The sequence below is a fragment of the Myxocyprinus asiaticus genome, chromosome 23, assembly GCF_019703515.2.
Source record: "Myxocyprinus asiaticus isolate MX2 ecotype Aquarium Trade chromosome 23, UBuf_Myxa_2, whole genome shotgun sequence".
Taxonomy (NCBI): domain Eukaryota; kingdom Metazoa; phylum Chordata; class Actinopteri; order Cypriniformes; family Catostomidae; genus Myxocyprinus; species Myxocyprinus asiaticus.
This window is the reverse complement of record NC_059366.1, coordinates 15249394-15267876: the sequence shown is the minus strand read 5'-3', so window position 1 is coordinate 15267876 and position 18483 is coordinate 15249394. Positions and strand designations below refer to the sequence as shown.

Below are 18483 nucleotides of genomic sequence, written 5' to 3'. Positions count from 1 at the left end.
TTAAACACAATTGAACCTCCAAACAGGTAATCTGTAGCAAATGCTTTTACATTGCTGCATGTGCAATGGCACAAATTAAAAAAGCTAAAAAATGCCATGGTCATTCATAGAAAATTGAAATTTTTCCTCATTTTCCTAAGAAAGCAGTCGTAATTTCGCCTACTTCACCTTGTCTCGGACATATGTCATTGCCCACAATAAGCCATTGACGGTTGCAGTTATTTTTAACTTGCTATAAACGAGCCTAGCATTACAATATTCAACCTTGTTCAACACAACCACAAGCGATGCACGTTCAGAATTCAACAGAGCTATTTGTATTCTAATATAGAGATAGTGAGATGATGGACTGACAGCAGTATGGTCAAATTAATTTGTTTTAGAATAAGAAAGAGAATACCGGTGGTGTCATTTACGCCAAAGTTGTGCTGAGAACATTTATCTTACAAAATAAATAAAAAAATAAAAAAATAAAAAATAAATTATATATATATATATATATATATATATATATATATATATATATATATATATATATATATATATATATATTTCTCCACTTAATTCATTTAACGCTGTTGCATAAAATTAAACTATTCATTTTATTTATAAAGTTCAATGAACAAGCAATAAAAATCATTTTTAACGTGTTTTGCGTCATTGATGAGGATCATTATACCAAACTTTCAACCTGCTGGGCCAATCATTAAAAAAAAAAAAAAAAAAAAAAAAGTAATAAAAATCTCTCAGACACCGACGAAATTTGTAATTTAAGTGATTGCTTTTTGTATTTCAATAATTTAATAGAATTATAAAACTGATGATGATTTTGATTTTGTGGCAATAACTTGATTTGAATTCAAATGAAACAATCAAGTAAATTAAACTATCAATTAAACTTTATATATATATATATATATATATATATATATATATATTTACCTTGGTGGTGTTTTAGTAAAAATAAAATAAATAAATAAATACTGAAGACAGAAATATGGAACAGAATTGTTTCTTATTTTTCAGAATACATACAAAAAATACCAATTCTCTCTCCGTGGTGTACACCTGAAAAATAACGGCATTTTCAAATCATGTGGACAATTTGCGATTTAAGAAACAAACATGCATGTAAATTATTTTCTTTTCAATGAGACATTAAATAATATGGAACAATACAATCATAGCAATTCCAAATCAACATCCAACTGAAGACCCCTATTTTATTAGTATTCTAACATGTGTGTTCTCGTTATCTACAGAGTTTTTTCAAATGTAATGCACTTTTGAGTTGCTCAAATATTTTCATTTGTATTATTGCCCGCTTTAAGCTGACATAAATAAATACACTGAGTCCACGGATCCAGTCCTTCAAGTGGCGCGATGATATAAAAGTCTTTATATTTGAATCTTTATAATCTAAAAATTTGAAGAAAGACCATTTTTTACTGGTATCCAAGCGCTGATGCTGTGGTGAGTCTTTGACCGTACAGTGCATAGGGAGAATAATAAGGACCGGTGGCTGCGGGTACCGGAACCGGCGCGCCGGGAGTAGGCAACGGGCTCTTCGAATACGGGTGATAGCGGCTGCTTAGTCCTAACGCGTGATGCGGGCTCCTAAGTGCCAGTGTCCCGGGGCTCCCAGGGGCTCCTGAGGGTGGCATGTGCATATGGCACGCCATGGCTGCAGCGGCAGCACTCGCTAATGACGATGAACTTGGATAACCCGATATCAACTTCTCGGTCCCGGTGAAAGCTGTGTGCGTCCGCAGGTGGTTAAGAAGTTCTTCGGAGGATGAGAAACGCTTGTCACAAGGTCCATTAGCTGACACCCAGTTACAGACATGTGGAAGAGGGTCGTTGGGCAGCATGAAGCCGTAGGGATACAAAGGGTGTCCACCAAAAGATGGCGGCGAGGAGTGAACACCGTGCAAAGGGTGTGTCGGGTACATGAGAGGATATCCGGACTTCAGAGCTGCCGAGTCGTGTGTGCAGGAAGCCCCGGCTGCACTGGCCAAGTGGCTGGCACAGTGGTAACTCAAGCAGTATGGGTCTCTACAAAGGCTAGCGGACATTATGGATGGAGGAGATGCCCCGGCTAAGGGGCTTGATCCAGCTTTACTGCAGCCTAATGAGCTGGCGAGCTGTGCGTTAACCAGACTTCCACCGTGGGACAGAAAGTGTTGGGGATAGCCGGCGTAGGCCCCAGCTAAACTTCCAGGGTACGTCATGCCAGCTGGAGGTAAAGGAAAAACTGTCTGGCCAGGTTTGTATGGAGAAACGGGGGCTACAAGTCCTGACCCCAGGACGGAGGCTGAGGAAGAAGAGGTTACAGACGATGACTCCGACGTCGTGGGTTTTGATCCAGATGTGGTCTCCTGGTGCTGGTTGACCTCCACGTTAATTCCCGCACAGCTCACGCTTATCCTGCTGTGACTGACGCTGGTAGGGGCAGATCCATCTGCGTTGCAATTTTTATTACAATCAGACTCTTTCTTTTCATCCCTCTCTCCCTTCCCATCTGACGGCATCGGGGAAGCAGAAGTGCTGGAATTCGGGCTGCCTGTTCTGGGAGTGAACGGCTGGCAGGTGGCGCTAGGCACACGGAAACCAGACTTCTCTCCGTTCGACATCCCAGATGACGAGTCCTTCTTATCCGAGGGTTTGGAGTAGGGCTTGAAGCTGGATTTGTCTTCCACGCCGATGTCACTCAGCTTTAAAGGACCAGATTTGGACTCTTTTTCGTTAGATCCGTTTGATGTCACCGAGGAGAGTTTGGAGGAGGGTGGAGGGTCCGGTTTACCGATCTGAGAGCATGTTTGCGCAAGAAGAGCCAGTGGACTTTTCTTGGCATCGAGCTGCGAAGTCAGATAAAAAAAGAGACTTAGATTCCTCAAATGTATGCAAGCGCAACAATGAGCACATATTTTCCAAAATACCTAACAAATAAACACATTTCAGTAAACGATTAATGGTTTCTAATTGGACGTTTTTAAATAACACGCGATTCCACCATCTGCGCATCGCGCATAAAACGGGCTGAAATGGTAGATATGCTATGCCAAGAACACATTTCCAATCATAGGCTATATATTTCTGTTTATTGAGTCAAAAATGGATCTTGGACAAATTAGAATACTCTGTAATAAGATTTCATTAAATGTATCTTCCAATCCAAGATTCCTGTAATGTCCCGTAATTTCTCCGAAAAATAATATAATAATAATAATAATAATAATAATAATAATAATAATAATAATAATAATAATAATAATATATATCAATAGGTTAAAAAGCAAGACATTTCCAACTTACCTCAATTGGACTAACCGGGGTGGATGGTAGGGGCTGAAGGTATTCAGGGTGTAAAATGTGCCCTGCGCGTGCAGTAAGCATTTTCAAAATCTTTATGGGAAGTCGGTTCGCTTGCCGTAAAGGGTCCGACGGAGGGACGGAATGAAGAAAAGGCTTGCTGACGACCGCGGAGTTGTTATTCCGAGAGCTGCTGCTGCGTTCCCACACTAGATCAGTATCACCACTATTTCTTGAAGCAGAGGGCGATGTGATCATGACCCAATTCTCGTGTATTTTGTTGGTATTTCATTTATCAGATTCATAAATAATAATTGTTTAGTAATCTTCTTTTAAATAGCACAAATAAAGATAAATAGTATAATCCGTTCAGTTATGAGGGCTGGAGCCGAGCGCGAGGTTATCGCAGATCCGGAGCCGCGTCTGAAACCACAGGCATAGCGCGCGCTCTGTCTCTTCCCGTAGGTCCGCGCGCTTGTTCTCCCAAACCAAGAACTGGTAGAAATGTTCACTTCAAAAGCAGCTGAATTAGTCCGAGATTAAAGCCCTTGCCGCCTTCCAATCAAATGGGACCCCGAGGTGATTGGAGGGTCAAGGGGATGTGACGTTCCTCCTCCTGCAAGCGCCTCTGTTTTGACATTTGGGGGAGGAGATTTTGCTCAATACGTAGGTTGTCGTGCACGCCGCAGCCTCTGTGAAAAAGTACATTTAAACCGGTCGTTATTCAGTTTCTTGAGCAGATCGCCTTGGATTTATCACCTTTTATCAGATGTATGCTAACTTATGGAGAAAAAGGTCTTTCTAATATATTTCTTCTTTGTGTCATTGCTACTCCTTTATATCAAGCCTCAAATTTCCTAAGGACGAAGAAAACCATGAACAATCAGAATGGAAACGTTTACATTTTCAAGATTCCGCTTTATTATTATTATTATTATTATACGTTTCTATATATGGGGATATTTTAGGATCGACCTAACCTATTGTTTCGAGTGAAATTTGATCTGGGTTCTTGCTTCCAAGTTTGTTTTTTTGTTTTTTCTTCTTATATGCTGCCACACGCGAGTGGAAACATCAAACCCTAAACAGAAGATCAACTTGTAGTGTTTGAATTCCCCAATCAGACAAGCGTTGACAAGAGCAGACCAATGCAGTGATGGAGGGATGTGAATGTCACATGTTTTCAATATAATATACACAGCCCTTCTATTTCGATCCCCACCCCTCCGTCAACTGTCAATTCCGCTCCACCGCAATCAATCAGTTGTTTGTCAGTCGCTGTCAATCCTTTTTCTTACTTCACGTCAGCTTTTGAAGCTGATTATTTGCCGGGAGTGACAGAGAAAAGGGCAAAAGAAGCATCCTGGAGAAGAGTCACTTAATTTCAGGGGCATAGTCTCCTTGTTTTATTCAGTTTGGAAAGGTTTTGGTTTAAGACCTGCGGCAAGACAATAACATTTTCCCGTGTTTATTTTGACTTGATGGAGAAATAGAGAAAATGAACCACTGGTCATTTAGCCTTCATTTAGGAATAGCCTAAAGTGAAATCCTTTTTTTTTTTTTTTTTTTAAATCTAGTCTTCAAGTTTTTTTTTTAAATATGAATCAACCATACAATTATTTTACCTCTTATAACTTAAGAGTTAAAATATTCAAGACGTTGTATTTGTATAAGCAAAATATTGAAGTATTATTCAGAAGTTTATATATGCCAATATAATAAAGGCGTTGGCCTATATGTTTGGGCAGTTAACCAACGCAACTGTGATATGTTGCAGTACATTACCTGTTGTCATATTTTAAAATGATGTATTTGTATAATTGTTTTTATTTATTTCATGTATTATTTTCAAACGTACATTTTCCTTAGGTAATAAATTTAACAGAAGGAAAATCGTTGTGACTTGATAAGCAGCTGGTAAGAGCCGTCTTAAAAATGCTGAGGTCAAGTTTCAGACGGGTGTACATCTTAGTTGTTTGAAATTAAATTTTCATTTTTTCCCCCCACATACAGTTTCAGGTTTTTTTTCCCCCGGACATTATATGTTTTTTGCTCACTCACTAGTATCACTACACATTGCCTCAGGCATACACCAACACAACTTTAACTCACTCGGAGTCGAAGTGTTAAAGAGACAAGAGGATAAAATAATAATAATAATAAAAAACTGTCCAGACAGTTTTTGTCCATTCACGTCAACTCAGCTTTATTTACACACAATAAAATTATTCATTTTTTTTGACAATACGAAAAGACATAAAAGAAAGAGAAATGGTCTGTCAGACCTTTGAGAAAAGAAGTTTAAAATGCCTTGAACTATTCACCACTGAGACGGTTAATCAGTATTGAGGCTCCGGGGCAATCGGGCAGCTTTTCAATGCGCTTCGCCTTTCATCCCTCACTGGATGGAGGCGCTCAATTAAAAGCCTATCAGTTTGTAAGTAAATCAACGCCTATCAAAGTTGTCACATCAAACAAAACGATTATTATTGCAACCCGCCTCCAACATTAATCTCTTTCTGCGGTAATCCGCTTGACAGGTCATCTTGGAGAAAGAAAGAAAACCTGGAGTGGACAGTCATCAGCGTGATTTGTATTTTTTTTAAATAATATTTTGCAGGACTATCTAAGACACATTGAAGTAGTAGATAACCATGACGTATGAGAAACAATAAAGCTGCTTTTGCTTTTTTTGCGGTTGCCTCTTATACTTCACAATTAAATTCTTGAACGTGTTTTTATTTAATAAACTTAATTTAAATTGCAACAAACATGGAACCATAAATGAAATCGCTCAATCTATATACATCCTAACTTTTAAAATTAAATGTAAACTATTTTATTGTCATATAAACGTGGCCTATTTGAACTCGGGAGGCAATTATTTACCTCTCTCTCTCTCTCTCTCTCTCTCTCTCTCTCTCTCTCACACACACACACACACACACACACACACACACACACACACGGTCTTCAATAATTAGCCAATTGGATGCTCTTGGCTTTTTCAAATTGTGGTTAACAAGTTAACGTGTTCTCAAATGTAGAAATGTTGTATTATTCAGCCACAACAAATAGTTCGTGCTCGGATGAACTTAGGCAGTTTGGCTTCAATTAAAAAAAAAAAAGAGCATGTTTTTCTTTCTTGATTTTTACATTACATGAACATTACATAATGGTTCAAACGTTTTTACAAATCGTGGAAGACTGTGCTGTGTTAGGCCTATTCATTTTCTAAAACAGCTACAACACATATTCAAAGACACACTATAGTGCTGAACTTGCCTGCGATATCGGCCATTGTAACCAAGCTATAGACAATCACTCGTCAGTATGCAAAGATGTGTCAGTGCGTGACAAAATGCGTGAGTTATATTAGGGCAGAGAAGGGAAGGGTAACCTTAAATTTCCAGCATCGGGCAAATTTTTTTTTTTTATTGTCTGCATGACGAATGAGCTTCTGAGCCAAACACTTGGTATTAGGCTACTCTTAAATGAGGATGCAATTTGGAGGGTCATAATTCATAACATTTAAATGTGACGTTTAGTTTGTATTTTCATATATTTTATATCTTAATGAATGACTCTCTTCGACTAGCCTACATTTAGCCATGCAGTTACAAAATATATAGCGCCCCTAAACAGCCAGAAACCCTTGTTCTTGTGCTGATAGTACATTTTCTGTGGTCAAAGTTGAAGAACGCACATTTCGATTTACCAAAATCAACAATAACACTTGCCTTACACACTGATTGTTTCTCTATTAAGTTACAAATAAACTTGAAAGGATGCAGACAGATGTGTAACGCATTCCAGTAAATGCATGCAACACAAAACCTGTGCCTAAAAAGACTATATATATATATATGCAATCTTTTTTCTTTTCTTCTGGTGTTTAGGAAAGACTTATACAATCATAATGCGACAATTCAGGCAACTTCAGTGCTTTAAAAATGGAAACAAGTTATCCTGCGTCTGGTGCGGGTGTAGCTAGTTCAGTGCTGAAGCGCCTTCTGTAGCCCGCTTTCTTTCTTTTTAAACATAGAAAACGCAACCAAAAGAAAGAAACACAGTTCTTACAACCCTTAAACGTGCATTACAAAGCAGTTTCTATCATTACGTTTAGCAAGAGACCACAACAAACCACTTTACCTGAATTTACACACACGCGCTCCAATGTCACGCGACAGGTAAAAACAAATAATTTTACAAGCACAGTCCTTTTATTTTCTAAAGATGACGACCATATATTTTGATTTTCCACTGGCGTCTTAAGAAGCATATTTCAGGACTAGTAACACTATGTTCTTGTATTTGCGCTCGACCACTACAAGAAACCTCCACTTGTCTCGCAGTGCACTGTCTGCGCGTCCAAAACTTCCGCCTGTGGGAGGATCCACTATGACGTCATAGAGCCTTCTAAGAAACGCTGGCGCGTCTCTTTCTGTAGGCTATATGTAGTCATTCTGTAGCACCACATCCATAAAGCTTTAACGTGTTGTTTGAGCTTAAACGATTATATTAACACACGAATGCAAAGCTATATGACGCGACAGAGCCCACAATTGGGCAAAATATGATTCATGAATTCTTATAGGCTACGTTGTTGTTTACCATTTTAACACCATACTGTTTCTCCATAATCCAGTAATAAAACTGTTGCTTATTGTTGTTGTTGTTGTTGTTTTTTTTTTTTTTTTTTTTTTTAAGAAAGCTGTCCATATTGCAAACAGTAATGACAATCACCACCATTTTCAATGCAACACATCTTCAGGAAAACTAGGCTTCAGCACATATCAAACTGAAACAGCTTTGAGCAGTTCAACAGTGGCGCGTGCTTCCGTCCCAAGATCAGCTGACACGAGCATGCGGAAGAAGTAAATTAGAAACGTTAAGTTCACACGGAGTCTAGTTTAAAAGTACATTTAAAAAACAAAGCAAACATTTCAGTCCCAGGAGCAGAACATACTGGGGATTTGTGGTTGTCGCCCTTCATTGCTTGATTTTGTTTTTTGCGAACTGTCATTTGGCTACAATGGCATACAACGAGTCAATGGTTGTAGTGAATGGAAGTCAGGTAAGTGACATAAACTACCAAGTTTTCCTTTGACCTATATTGTGGATTTATGCAGTAGAAACCAAACGCCCCGAAGTGTACGGTTGTTTGAATTTGTCAAGTCAAATGCAAAGTCATATGGCGAGGTAGCGTGTTTTTGAAACTGATGCTGTCTTCTGTGTCACGAGACAACTCAAAAATAAAAAAAACATCATTTTGTTTCCAATATGAATTACTTAAATAGTTACTGATTAACGTAATAAGAGTGGTTTAATTCACATGTTATCTTGCAATGAGGTATTAGTCTCATAACATGTTCATGGGGCAGGTGAACGTCTTCATGACAAGCAAGCACATACCGTATCTGTTGTCTCCCCATCAAATCAGGCCATTTTAATAATGTTAATAATAACTAGTAATATTTAGCCTATATAGAGAGAGAGAGAGAGAGATACACACACACACACACACACACACACACACAAAAGATATATGCTGCTTTATGTACAGATGCATATGTGTGTATAGAGTTGAAGTCAAAAGTTTACATACACTTAGGTTGAAGTCATTAAAACGAAATTTTTAACCACTCCACAGATTTCATATTAGCAAACTATAGATTTGGCAAGTCGTTTAGGACATTTGCTGTGTGCATGACATGAGTACATTTCCCAACAATTGTTTACAGACATATTGTTTCACTTTTAATTGACTACATCACAATTCCAGTGGGTCAGAATTTTACATACACAAAGTTAACTGTGTCTTTAAGCAGCTTGGAAAATTCCAGAAAATGATGTCAAGCATTTAGACAATTAGCCAGTTAGCTTTTGATAGGAGGTGTACTGAATTGGAGGTGTACCTGTGGGTGTATTTTAAGGCCTACCTTCAAACTCAGTGCTTCTTTGCTTGACATCATGGGAAAACCGAAAGAAATCAGCCAAGACCTCAGAAACAAATTATGGACCTCCACAAGTCTGGTTCATCCTTAGGAGCAATTTCCAAATGCCTGAAGGTACCACGTTTATCTGTACAAACAATAGTACGCAAGTATAAACACCATGGGACCACGCAGCCATCATACCACTCAGGAAGGAGACACATTCTGTCTCCTAGAGATGAACGTAGTTTAGTGCGAAAAGTGCAAATCAATCCCAGAACAACGGCAAAGGACCTTGTGAAGATGCTGGAGGAAACAGGTAGACAAGTATCTATATCCACAGTAAAAACTAGTCCTATATCGACATGACCTGAAAGGCTGCTCAGCGAGGAAGAAGCCACTGCTCCAAAACCACCATAAAAAAGCCAGACTACAGTTTGCAAATGCACATGGGGACAAAGATATTAGTTTGATGAAACAAAAATTGAACCGTTTGGCCACAATGACCATCGTTAGGTTTGGAGGAAAATGGGTGAGGCTTGCAAGCTGAAGAACACCATCCCAACCGTGAAGCATGGGGGTGGCATCATCACGTTGTGGGGGTGCTTTGCTGCAGGAGGGACTGGTGCACTTCACAGAATAGATGGCATCATGAGGAAGGAAAATGATGTGGATATTTTGAAGCAACATCTCAAGACATCAGCCAGGAAGTTAAAGCTTGGTCACAAATGAGTCTTCCAAATGGACAATGACCCCAAGCATACCTCCAAATTTGTGGCAAAATGGCTTAAGGACAACAAAGTCAAGGTATTGTAGTGGCCATCACAAAGCTCTGATCTCAATCCAATAGAACATTTGTGGGCAGAACTGAAAAAGCGTGTGCGAGCAAGGAGGCCTGCAACCCAGACTCAGTTACACCAGTTCTGTCTGGAGGAATGGGCCAAAATTCCAGCAACTTATTGTGAGAAGCTTGTGGTAGGCTACCCAAAATGTTTGACCCAAGTTAAACAATTTAAAGTTAATGCTACCAAATAGTAATAAAGTGTATGTACATTTCTGACCCACTGAGAATGTGATGAAATAAATAAAAGCTGAAATAAATAATTCTCTCTACTATTATTCTGACATTTCACATTCTTAAAATAAAGTAGTGATCCTAACTGACCTAAGACAGGAAATGTTTTCAACGATTAAATGTCAGGAATTGTGAAAAACTGAGTTTAAATGTATTTGGCTAAGGTGTATGTAAACTTCAGACTTCAACTGTATGTACAACACATTTATACTATATATACTGTGTGTGTGTGTGTGTGTGTGTGTATGTGTATATATATATATATATTAGACAGACATACTTGACAGTAGAAAATGTTGTGTGTGTCTGATGCCTTGATGCAGGTTTCCTGCATTGGGCATGATTGGGAAGATATTCCAGATTTTCTTGGAGGGAAATATGGAGATTTGGCAAGAAGATTAGATCTCAGCTTCAATTGTTTAAGGTAAGTTACTGTTTGTGTCTGAGTGTAACTCTTAACAGACCAGTGATTATATTAGGAGGTGATGATGGGAGACAGAGCAGAGTGATGACAAGCATGACATCTATTTTCCTGAGTCCTGACTCTGGAAATCCATAAGTATCTAAAGAGGGTAAGACATAATGTTGCTGCTAGCTTTTCTAACAGGATAATGGCCTACTTTGTCATTTCTGTAAGAATGGAGAATCACCATTAAAGCCAAGTTTTCACACTCATTGTTTTTTGTTGTTGGTTTTTTTTTTTTTTGCGTTTCTACTTCTGCTTTTATTACACTTCTTTTAAGTTCCTTAATTTGCTATTTGTAGGACGATATTGGCAATGCACATCAAGGAATTCATATAATATTTGCTTGTCATTTTATATGTTTTGCTGCATTAATCACATTGTTGTTTTGAATCATATTTGTTTATGTTTGCTTTGATAGCTAAAACCTTGTATACCTCCCTTTGTTTAAAGAAAATGCCCTTCTCTGAAGGATTTTGCTGTCATATGAAACATTGTAGAATATTGTCTACAATTACATATCCCGACTGGATATAACATCTCTGACATCTCTGAATCTACCAGTCGCGCATACAATCACACCTCTGCATTAAGGGCAATTTAATACATGCATTATATGCATTACATCGTCAGGCATGTCAAGACATCAGAGAGCTGCGGGTACAGTAGCGGCGTGCCATGCTGTAGCCAGATAAAAAGCCTGATCAATAAATGTGACATGTTAATGCTGAGCAAATAGAATAAAAGATTCCTTTGACAGGACATGAAGAAGCACCTTGTGGCAGCTGGGGAGGGGGATGCCATTTCACCAGCAGGACTAGCAAAGCTGATCTGACAACTAAAAGAGAGGAGATGATGGTTATAAGGTGCCTTTGTTTCAGACTTCTTTTCTTGACCTGTCAGGCCTTGAAGAACTCTGAATAGGCCTCTTTTTGTCATGTGAAAATTGTCGTCTTGAGGCAGTTATCTGTGCCGAAAATGTGGATTCTTCCGTTTAATTGATTCGCTTTGCACTGGAATCTGTCACATTAATAATTGCCAAATCCTGTGATGCTTCAATGTGTCGCACATAAATGTGGGCTTATCGGCACATTAATATTCCTAATGAATGTTTGTGACTGTCATGCAAGCATTGGGTGAAGACCGAAGACCCTAGAATCATTCATGTTTAGGTATAAAACTGTATTGTCTTCCAGCTGTATGGTCAGCTATCATGCGCATAAATTATATAAAGTGCCATTTGGACACAAACAGATATCGGATCATGATTACAACATGGGTTCATAATTTACAAAGTTAGTGCTTGGGAGTGATAGTATTTGTTCATGAATTCAAAGCTTCTTATTGCATCAGTTCGATCTGTAATGTTTCCTAAATGTTTCTCAATAGTAGTGAAATATGTAGCAGTTTCAGAAACTTTTGCACTCTGTGGTTTTTGGCTGTTGCTGAACCGATGTGCTATCATCAAATCAGGTATTGCTTTTTATGTATGAGATGAGAATATTAGGGTATATAAATAAGCTGTTCATGGAAATGCCTGTATTACAACATAAACATTCATTGTCTTTTCTGTAAAACCCTAAAGCATTTACTTTACTGATGTTGTGACGTGCTCACTGAAGAGTGAGGTTTAACCACGTATGTTTTGGACTAACCTCAGTCTTGTTCACTCAGTATCAGACTTGCCAATAAAGACAGCAGCACTTGTCAGCAGAAAGCCTTACTTTCTGACATCTGTACATACATGTAAAATGCAGAATACCAAACTTAGCTTTGAAATAGTTTTTTACCATTTCACAGAGCCTTTGAATGCAACAGAAGGCTCTGTTGCTGGAGCTGTTTTGGTCATATGCTTTGTTGGGGTTAGGGTTGCATTCAGTGTGAAATTTAATTTATAAAGAGGCATGTGATCAGAATTAAGTGATGATGTGGCCAAGAGTCAGGATTTCTGTGCCTCTTCTGCCATGTTCACACAAAGACACCACATTCAGAAGTTAATAGACAGACATCCTGCCCTCTAGCATGAAGACTTAAATATGAGAAAATGACAAAGTGATGTAAAGGTTCTTTTATTGTCCTCGGGGCTGGCAAAAGACAATTTGGGTCCTCAAGAAATGGGCATTCAAGAGTTTGACTGCCAAATGCTCTAATAGTGTATCAGTCGATATTTTATCGCACATGATGGGTTACATTATGATATTTTATGCGCTACCTGTGAAGAGCAATTAATAAAATCTTAAGTATTGCAACCTATCTCATGGATTTTTAAATTTATTTGAAACACTATTTTGAGAACTCTCTATAGGGAAGTTAGAGTGAACTGGGGTAGTCTGAGACATTGGATTCACTTACATAAAATAACTAATGTTACTACCATATTTTTGACATAGTACCATGGTTTTGTTAGACATAAGTGATTATACCATGTTTATGTACCATTGTAATACCATGGTATTCTTGGAAGTACATTGGAGTACCAGGTAAATACCATGGTACATGAATTTCAGAACCATGGTATATGTCAAAATACCATGGTATTGCTATCTGATGTTCCATAGTACCACCAGAGTACTTTTTTGTAAGGGAAATGTGAGACATCTAAGCTCTGATTTGTGTTTTTGTTGCTCAAGGGTACAAGTCGATGTTAACATTACCATATTCTAGCAGGTTTGTCATGTGATAAACCAATAAAGTCCAGTTTGTTGGCCCGAAGTGTAAATGGCTGAGGTTGAAAGTGCAAAAAGGCCCAAGATTTCACTAATTCAGCCTAGATGTGCATTGAGCAGACAAAGTCTTCACAGTGATGTAGTGCAGTCCGGAACCATTGCTTGCACTTGTGAGCTTTGTTACCTGATGTGAGAGGTGTCAGACAGAATTTCTGTAAACGTGCATGTAAAATCACATTCAGTTTATCAGACATTTTACCATGTGCCTTTTGTTTTGTTTTAACATTGAGTTGGTGTGAAGGTAAAGCAGTAACTTTCTCAAGGCTGGTCATGAAGAAGTATTAGATTGTAGACAGGAGAAGTAATCACAGGTCGCGGATAGCTGTCAATGTGTCCCCTCCATTTCTTGATGTGCATGGCTTTTTGGATGGTGATAGCAAAGGGAATCTTGTCTGGTCCTGTGCAGATGAGGGGTAATCATGATGGCCCTCAGTCATGCAGAGGAAAGAGGCAGCCATGATTTCCTCCCTCAGGTGTCAGTTTCTGTCATGAAGGGTTGACAGTCACTCTGTCTTCAGTATCAGCTTATTATACCTCCTTACCATGACCAGCAGCCAAATTCAAGGAGCGTATATTTAAAAGCAGAGCTCAACAAAGGATTTTTCTGCTGGACTGGGTCAGTAGTTCAGATTTGTACTTGCCCTATTTATATTTTTTATTGGCCCCACCACAAAGATAAATGTTGTTTTTAGCCACCTGTTTAAATGTCATAGACATTAATATCAATAGACATACTGTATATTTGTCATTAAACAGCTAAGTTTTCTTTACAAAAAAGTTACAAATAAACTTTTAGGATATTATGTAATTATTTGATTTGCAATAATAGCTTGAAATTATGCAGCTATAATTATATTCCATAAATTCATTTATTAACACTTTTGGAAGACAAATAGTATTGTTTGTTTATCATTTTCAATGCATTCTTGGAAGCATCATTTAGAATGCGTTTTTGACAAAACCTGATCATTTTAAGCCAAGTGGATAGTGACAGGTAAATCAGCAGAATATGGAACAACAATGTTCACAGAAAACCAAATGTTTAAGGATAAAACCACATGTCGGCCTTAGTGTTGTGGAAGCTACTTTGAAACTAGCTTTCCAATCCACAAGCTACTCATAACTTATAGTGAAACTACAGTCAAACTGCTGTTTTAATAAAGCAGTTACAGTTTAAAAAAAAAGAAAGTTACTAGCAAAAAGTCTCCTACATTACTACATTAAAGGGATAGTTCACCCAAAAATGAAAATTCTCTCATCATTTACTCACCCTCATGCCATCCCAGATGTAGAAGACTTTCTTTCTTCTATAGAACACAAATGAAACTTTTTAGAAGAATATCTCATTTCTGTAGGTAATGCAAGTGAATGGTGGCCAGAACTTTGAATCTTAAAAAAAATCACATGAAGGCAGCATAAAAGGAATCCATAAGACTCCAGTGGTTACATCCATATCTTCTGAAGCAATATGATGTATGTAGGTGAGAAACAGATCAATATTAAATCTGGCACCAACAATCATGCCACATTCCAAATCATTGAGATCACATTTTTCCCCATTCTGATGGTTGATGTGAACATTAACTGAAGCTCCTGACCCCTATCTGTATGATTTTATGCACTGCTTTCACATGATTGGCTGATTAGATAATCGCATGTATGATTGTTGGTGCCAGATGGGCTGGTTTGAGTATTTCTGGAACTGCTGATCTCCTGGGATTTTCACACACAACAGTCTCTAGAATTTACTCCGAAATTTGCCAAAAATGAAAAACATCCAGTGATTCTCCCAATTTGGAATGCCCAATTCCCACTACTTAGTAGGTCCTTGTGGTGGCGAGGTTGCTCATCTCAATCCGGGTGGCGGAGGACAAGTCTCAGTCAGTCCACGCATCTTATCACATGGCTCGCTGTGCATGACACCGCGGAGACTCACAGCACTGGAGGCTCATGCTACTCTCTGCGATCCACGCACAGCTTACCACGTGCCCCATTGAGAGCGAGAACCCCTAATCGCGACCACGAGGAGGCTACCCCATGTAACTCTACCCTCCCAAGCAACCGGGCCAATTTGGTTGCTTAGGAGACCTGGCTGAAGTCACTCAGCATGCCCTGGATTCGAACTCGTGACTCCAGGGGTAGTAGTCAGCGTCAATACTCGCTGAGCTACCCAGGCCCCGGAAATGCCTTGTTGATGAGAGAGATCAACAGAGAATGGTTTGAACTGACAAAGTCTTCAGTAACTCAGATAACTGCTCTGGGGTGCGTTTCCCAAACAATGATGCAACTTACTGCTTAACCATCATAGTACAATGCATCGTTAGAGAAACTAACTAGCTAGTCACGACTGTTTCCCAAAATCCTAGTAACTATGTCGCAACAGTGTAGAGCTGTCGTTAATGACGTTACTCAGGGGGTGGAGTAATAACTTCTGCAGAGATCGAATGGATATCAACTTATAACAGCTCATTTACAGTGCATCCGGAAAGTATTCACAGTGCTTCACTTTTTCCACATTTTGTTATGTTACAGCCTTATTCCAAAATGGATTAAATTCATTATTTTCCTCAAAATTCTACAAACAATACCCCATAATGACAACGTGAAAGAAGTTTGTTTGAAATCTTTGCAAATTTATTAAAAATAAAAAAACGAAAAAAATCACATGTACATAAGTATTCACAGCCTTTGCTCAATACTTTGTTGAAGCACCTTTGGCACCAATTACAGCCTCAAGTCTTTTTGAGTATAATGCTACAAGCTTGGCACACCTATTTTGGGGCAGTTTCTCCCATTCTTCTTTGCAGGACCTCTCAAGCTCCATCAGGTTGGATGGGGAGCGTCGGTGCACAGCCATTTTCAGATCTCTCAAGAGATGTTCAATCAGGTTCAAGTCTGGGCTCTGGCTGGGCCACTCAAGGACATTCACAGAGTTGTCCCGGAGCCACTCCTTTGTTATCTTGGCTGTGTGCTTAGGGTCGTTGTCCTGTTGGAAGATGAACCTTCACCCCAGTCTGAGGTCCAGAGCGCTCTGGAGCAGGTTTTCATCAAGAATGTCTCTGTACATTGCTGCATTCATCTTTCCCTCAATCCTGACTTGTCTCCCAGTTCCTGCCACTGAAAAACATCCCCACAGCATGATGCTGCCACCACCACGCTTCACTGTAGGGATGGTATTGGCCAGGTGATGAGCAGTGCCTGGTTTCCTCCAGACATGATGCTTGCCATTCAGGCCAAAGAGTTCAATCTTTGTTTCTCATGGTCTGAGAGTCCTTCAGGTGCCTTTTGGCAAACTCCAGGTGGGCTGTCATGTGCCTTTTACTGAGGAGTGGCTTCCGTCTGGCCACTCTACCATACAGGCCTGATTGGTAGAGTGCTGCAGAGATGGTTGTTCTTCTGGAAGGTTCTCCTCTCTCCACAGAGAAATGCTGGAGCTCTGTCAGAGTGACCATCAGGTTCTTGGTCACCTCCCTGACTAAGGCCCTTCTCCCCCGATCGCTCAGTTTGGCCATGCGGCCAGCTCTAGGAAGAGTCCTGGTGGTTCCAAACTTCTTCCATTTACGGATGATGGAGGCCACTGTGCTCATTGGGACCTTCAGTGCTGCAGAAATTTTTCTGTACCCTTCCCCAGATCTGTGCCTCGATACAATCCTGTCTCGGAAGTCTACAGACAGTTCCTTGGACTTCATGGCTTGGTTTGTGCTCTGACATGCACTGTTAACTGTGGGACCTTACAGGTGCATCTCAATAAATTAGAATGTCGTGGAAAAGTTCATTTATTTCAGTAATTCAACTCAAATTGTGAAACTCGTGTATTAAATAAATTCAGTGCACACAGACTGAAGTAGTTTAAGTCTTTGGTTCTTTTAATTGTGATGATTTTGGCTCACATTTAACAAAAACCCACCAATTCACTATCTCCAAAAATTAGAATACATCATAAGACCAATAAAAAAAACATTTTTAGTGGATTGTTGGCCTTCTGGAAAGTATGTTCATTTACTGTATATGTATTCAATACTTGGTAGGGGCTCCTTTTGCTTTAATTACTGCCTCAATTTGGCGTGGCATGGAGGTGATCAGTTTGTGGCACTGCCGAGGTGGTATGGAAGCCCAGGTTTCTTTGACAGTGGCCTTCAGCTCATCTGCATTTGTTGGTCTCTTGTTTCTCATTTTCCTCTTGACAATACCCCATAGATTCTCTATGGGGTTCAGGTCTGGTGAGTTTGCTGGCCAGTCAAGCACACCAACACCATGGTCATTTAACCAACTTTTGGTGCTTTTGGCAGTGTGGGCAGGTGCCAAATCCTGCTGGAAAATGAAATCAGCATCTTTAAAAAGCTGGTCAGCAGAAGGAAGCATGAAGTGCTCCAAAATGTCTTGGTAAACGGGTGCAGTGACTTTGGTTTTCAAAAAACACAATGGACCAACACCAGCAGATGACATTGCACCCCAAATCATCACAGACTGTGGAAACTTAACACTGGACTTCAAGCAACTTGGGCTATGAACTTCTCCACCCTTCCTCCAGACTCTAGGACCTTGGTTTCCAAATGAAATACAAAACTTGCTCTCATCTGAAAAGAGGACTTTGGACCACTGGGCAACAGGTAAGACGCCTCTGACGTTGTCTGTGGTTCAGGAGTGGCTTAACAAGAGGAATACGACAACTGTAGCCAAATTCCTTGACACATCTGTGTGTGTTGGCTCTTGATGCCTTGACCCCAGCCTCAGTCCATTCCTTGTGAAGTTCACCCAAATTCTTGAATCGATTTTGCTCGACAATCCTCATAAGGCTGCGGTTCCCTCGGTTGGTTGTGCATCTTTTTCTTCCACACTTTTTCCTTCCACTCAACTTTCTGTTAACATGCTTGGATACAGCACTCTGTGAACAGCCAGCTTCTTTGGCAATGAATGTTTGTGGCTTACCCTCCTTGTGAAGGGTGTCAGTGATTGTCTTCTGGACAACTG

General features: G+C 39.5%; 2 protein-coding genes across 2 annotated transcripts in view; one reads left to right on the top strand and one right to left on the bottom strand.

Annotated features, from left to right (window-relative positions):
• Positions 1–997: 997 nt before the first annotated feature.
• Positions 998–5313, bottom strand: znf503 (zinc finger protein 503). The gene is made up of 2 exons (XM_051651320.1): positions 3316–5313; positions 998–2858 (listed from the first exon to the last, which is right to left on the bottom strand). Exons 1-2 carry the CDS (start codon positions 3568–3570, stop codon positions 1446–1448), a joined length of 1668 nt encoding a protein of 555 aa, XP_051507280.1. The 5' UTR covers positions 3571–5313; the 3' UTR covers positions 998–1445.
• Positions 5314–8109: 2796 nt separating this feature from the next.
• Positions 8110–18483, top strand: part of lrmda (leucine rich melanocyte differentiation associated) — a 442410-nt gene continuing 432036 nt past the window's right edge. Inside the window, exons 1-2 of the mRNA XM_051651345.1 lie at positions 8110–8389; positions 10647–10747. Coding sequence (XP_051507305.1) covers positions 8348–8389; positions 10647–10747 — 143 coding nt within the window. The 5' untranslated portion in view covers positions 8110–8347. The remainder of the gene's footprint in view (positions 8390–10646; positions 10748–18483) is intronic.

Bases quoted from the DNA above. Each gene is read 5' to 3' on its own strand.
- znf503 (XM_051651320.1), bottom strand. From the start codon at position 3,570: ATGATCACATCGCCCTCTGCTTCAAGAAATAGTGGTGATACTGATCTA. The intron at 2,859-3,315 runs GTAAGTTGGAAA...CTGACTTCGCAG, and splicing joins CCCCGGTTAGTCCAATTGAG to CTCGATGCCAAGAAAAGTCC.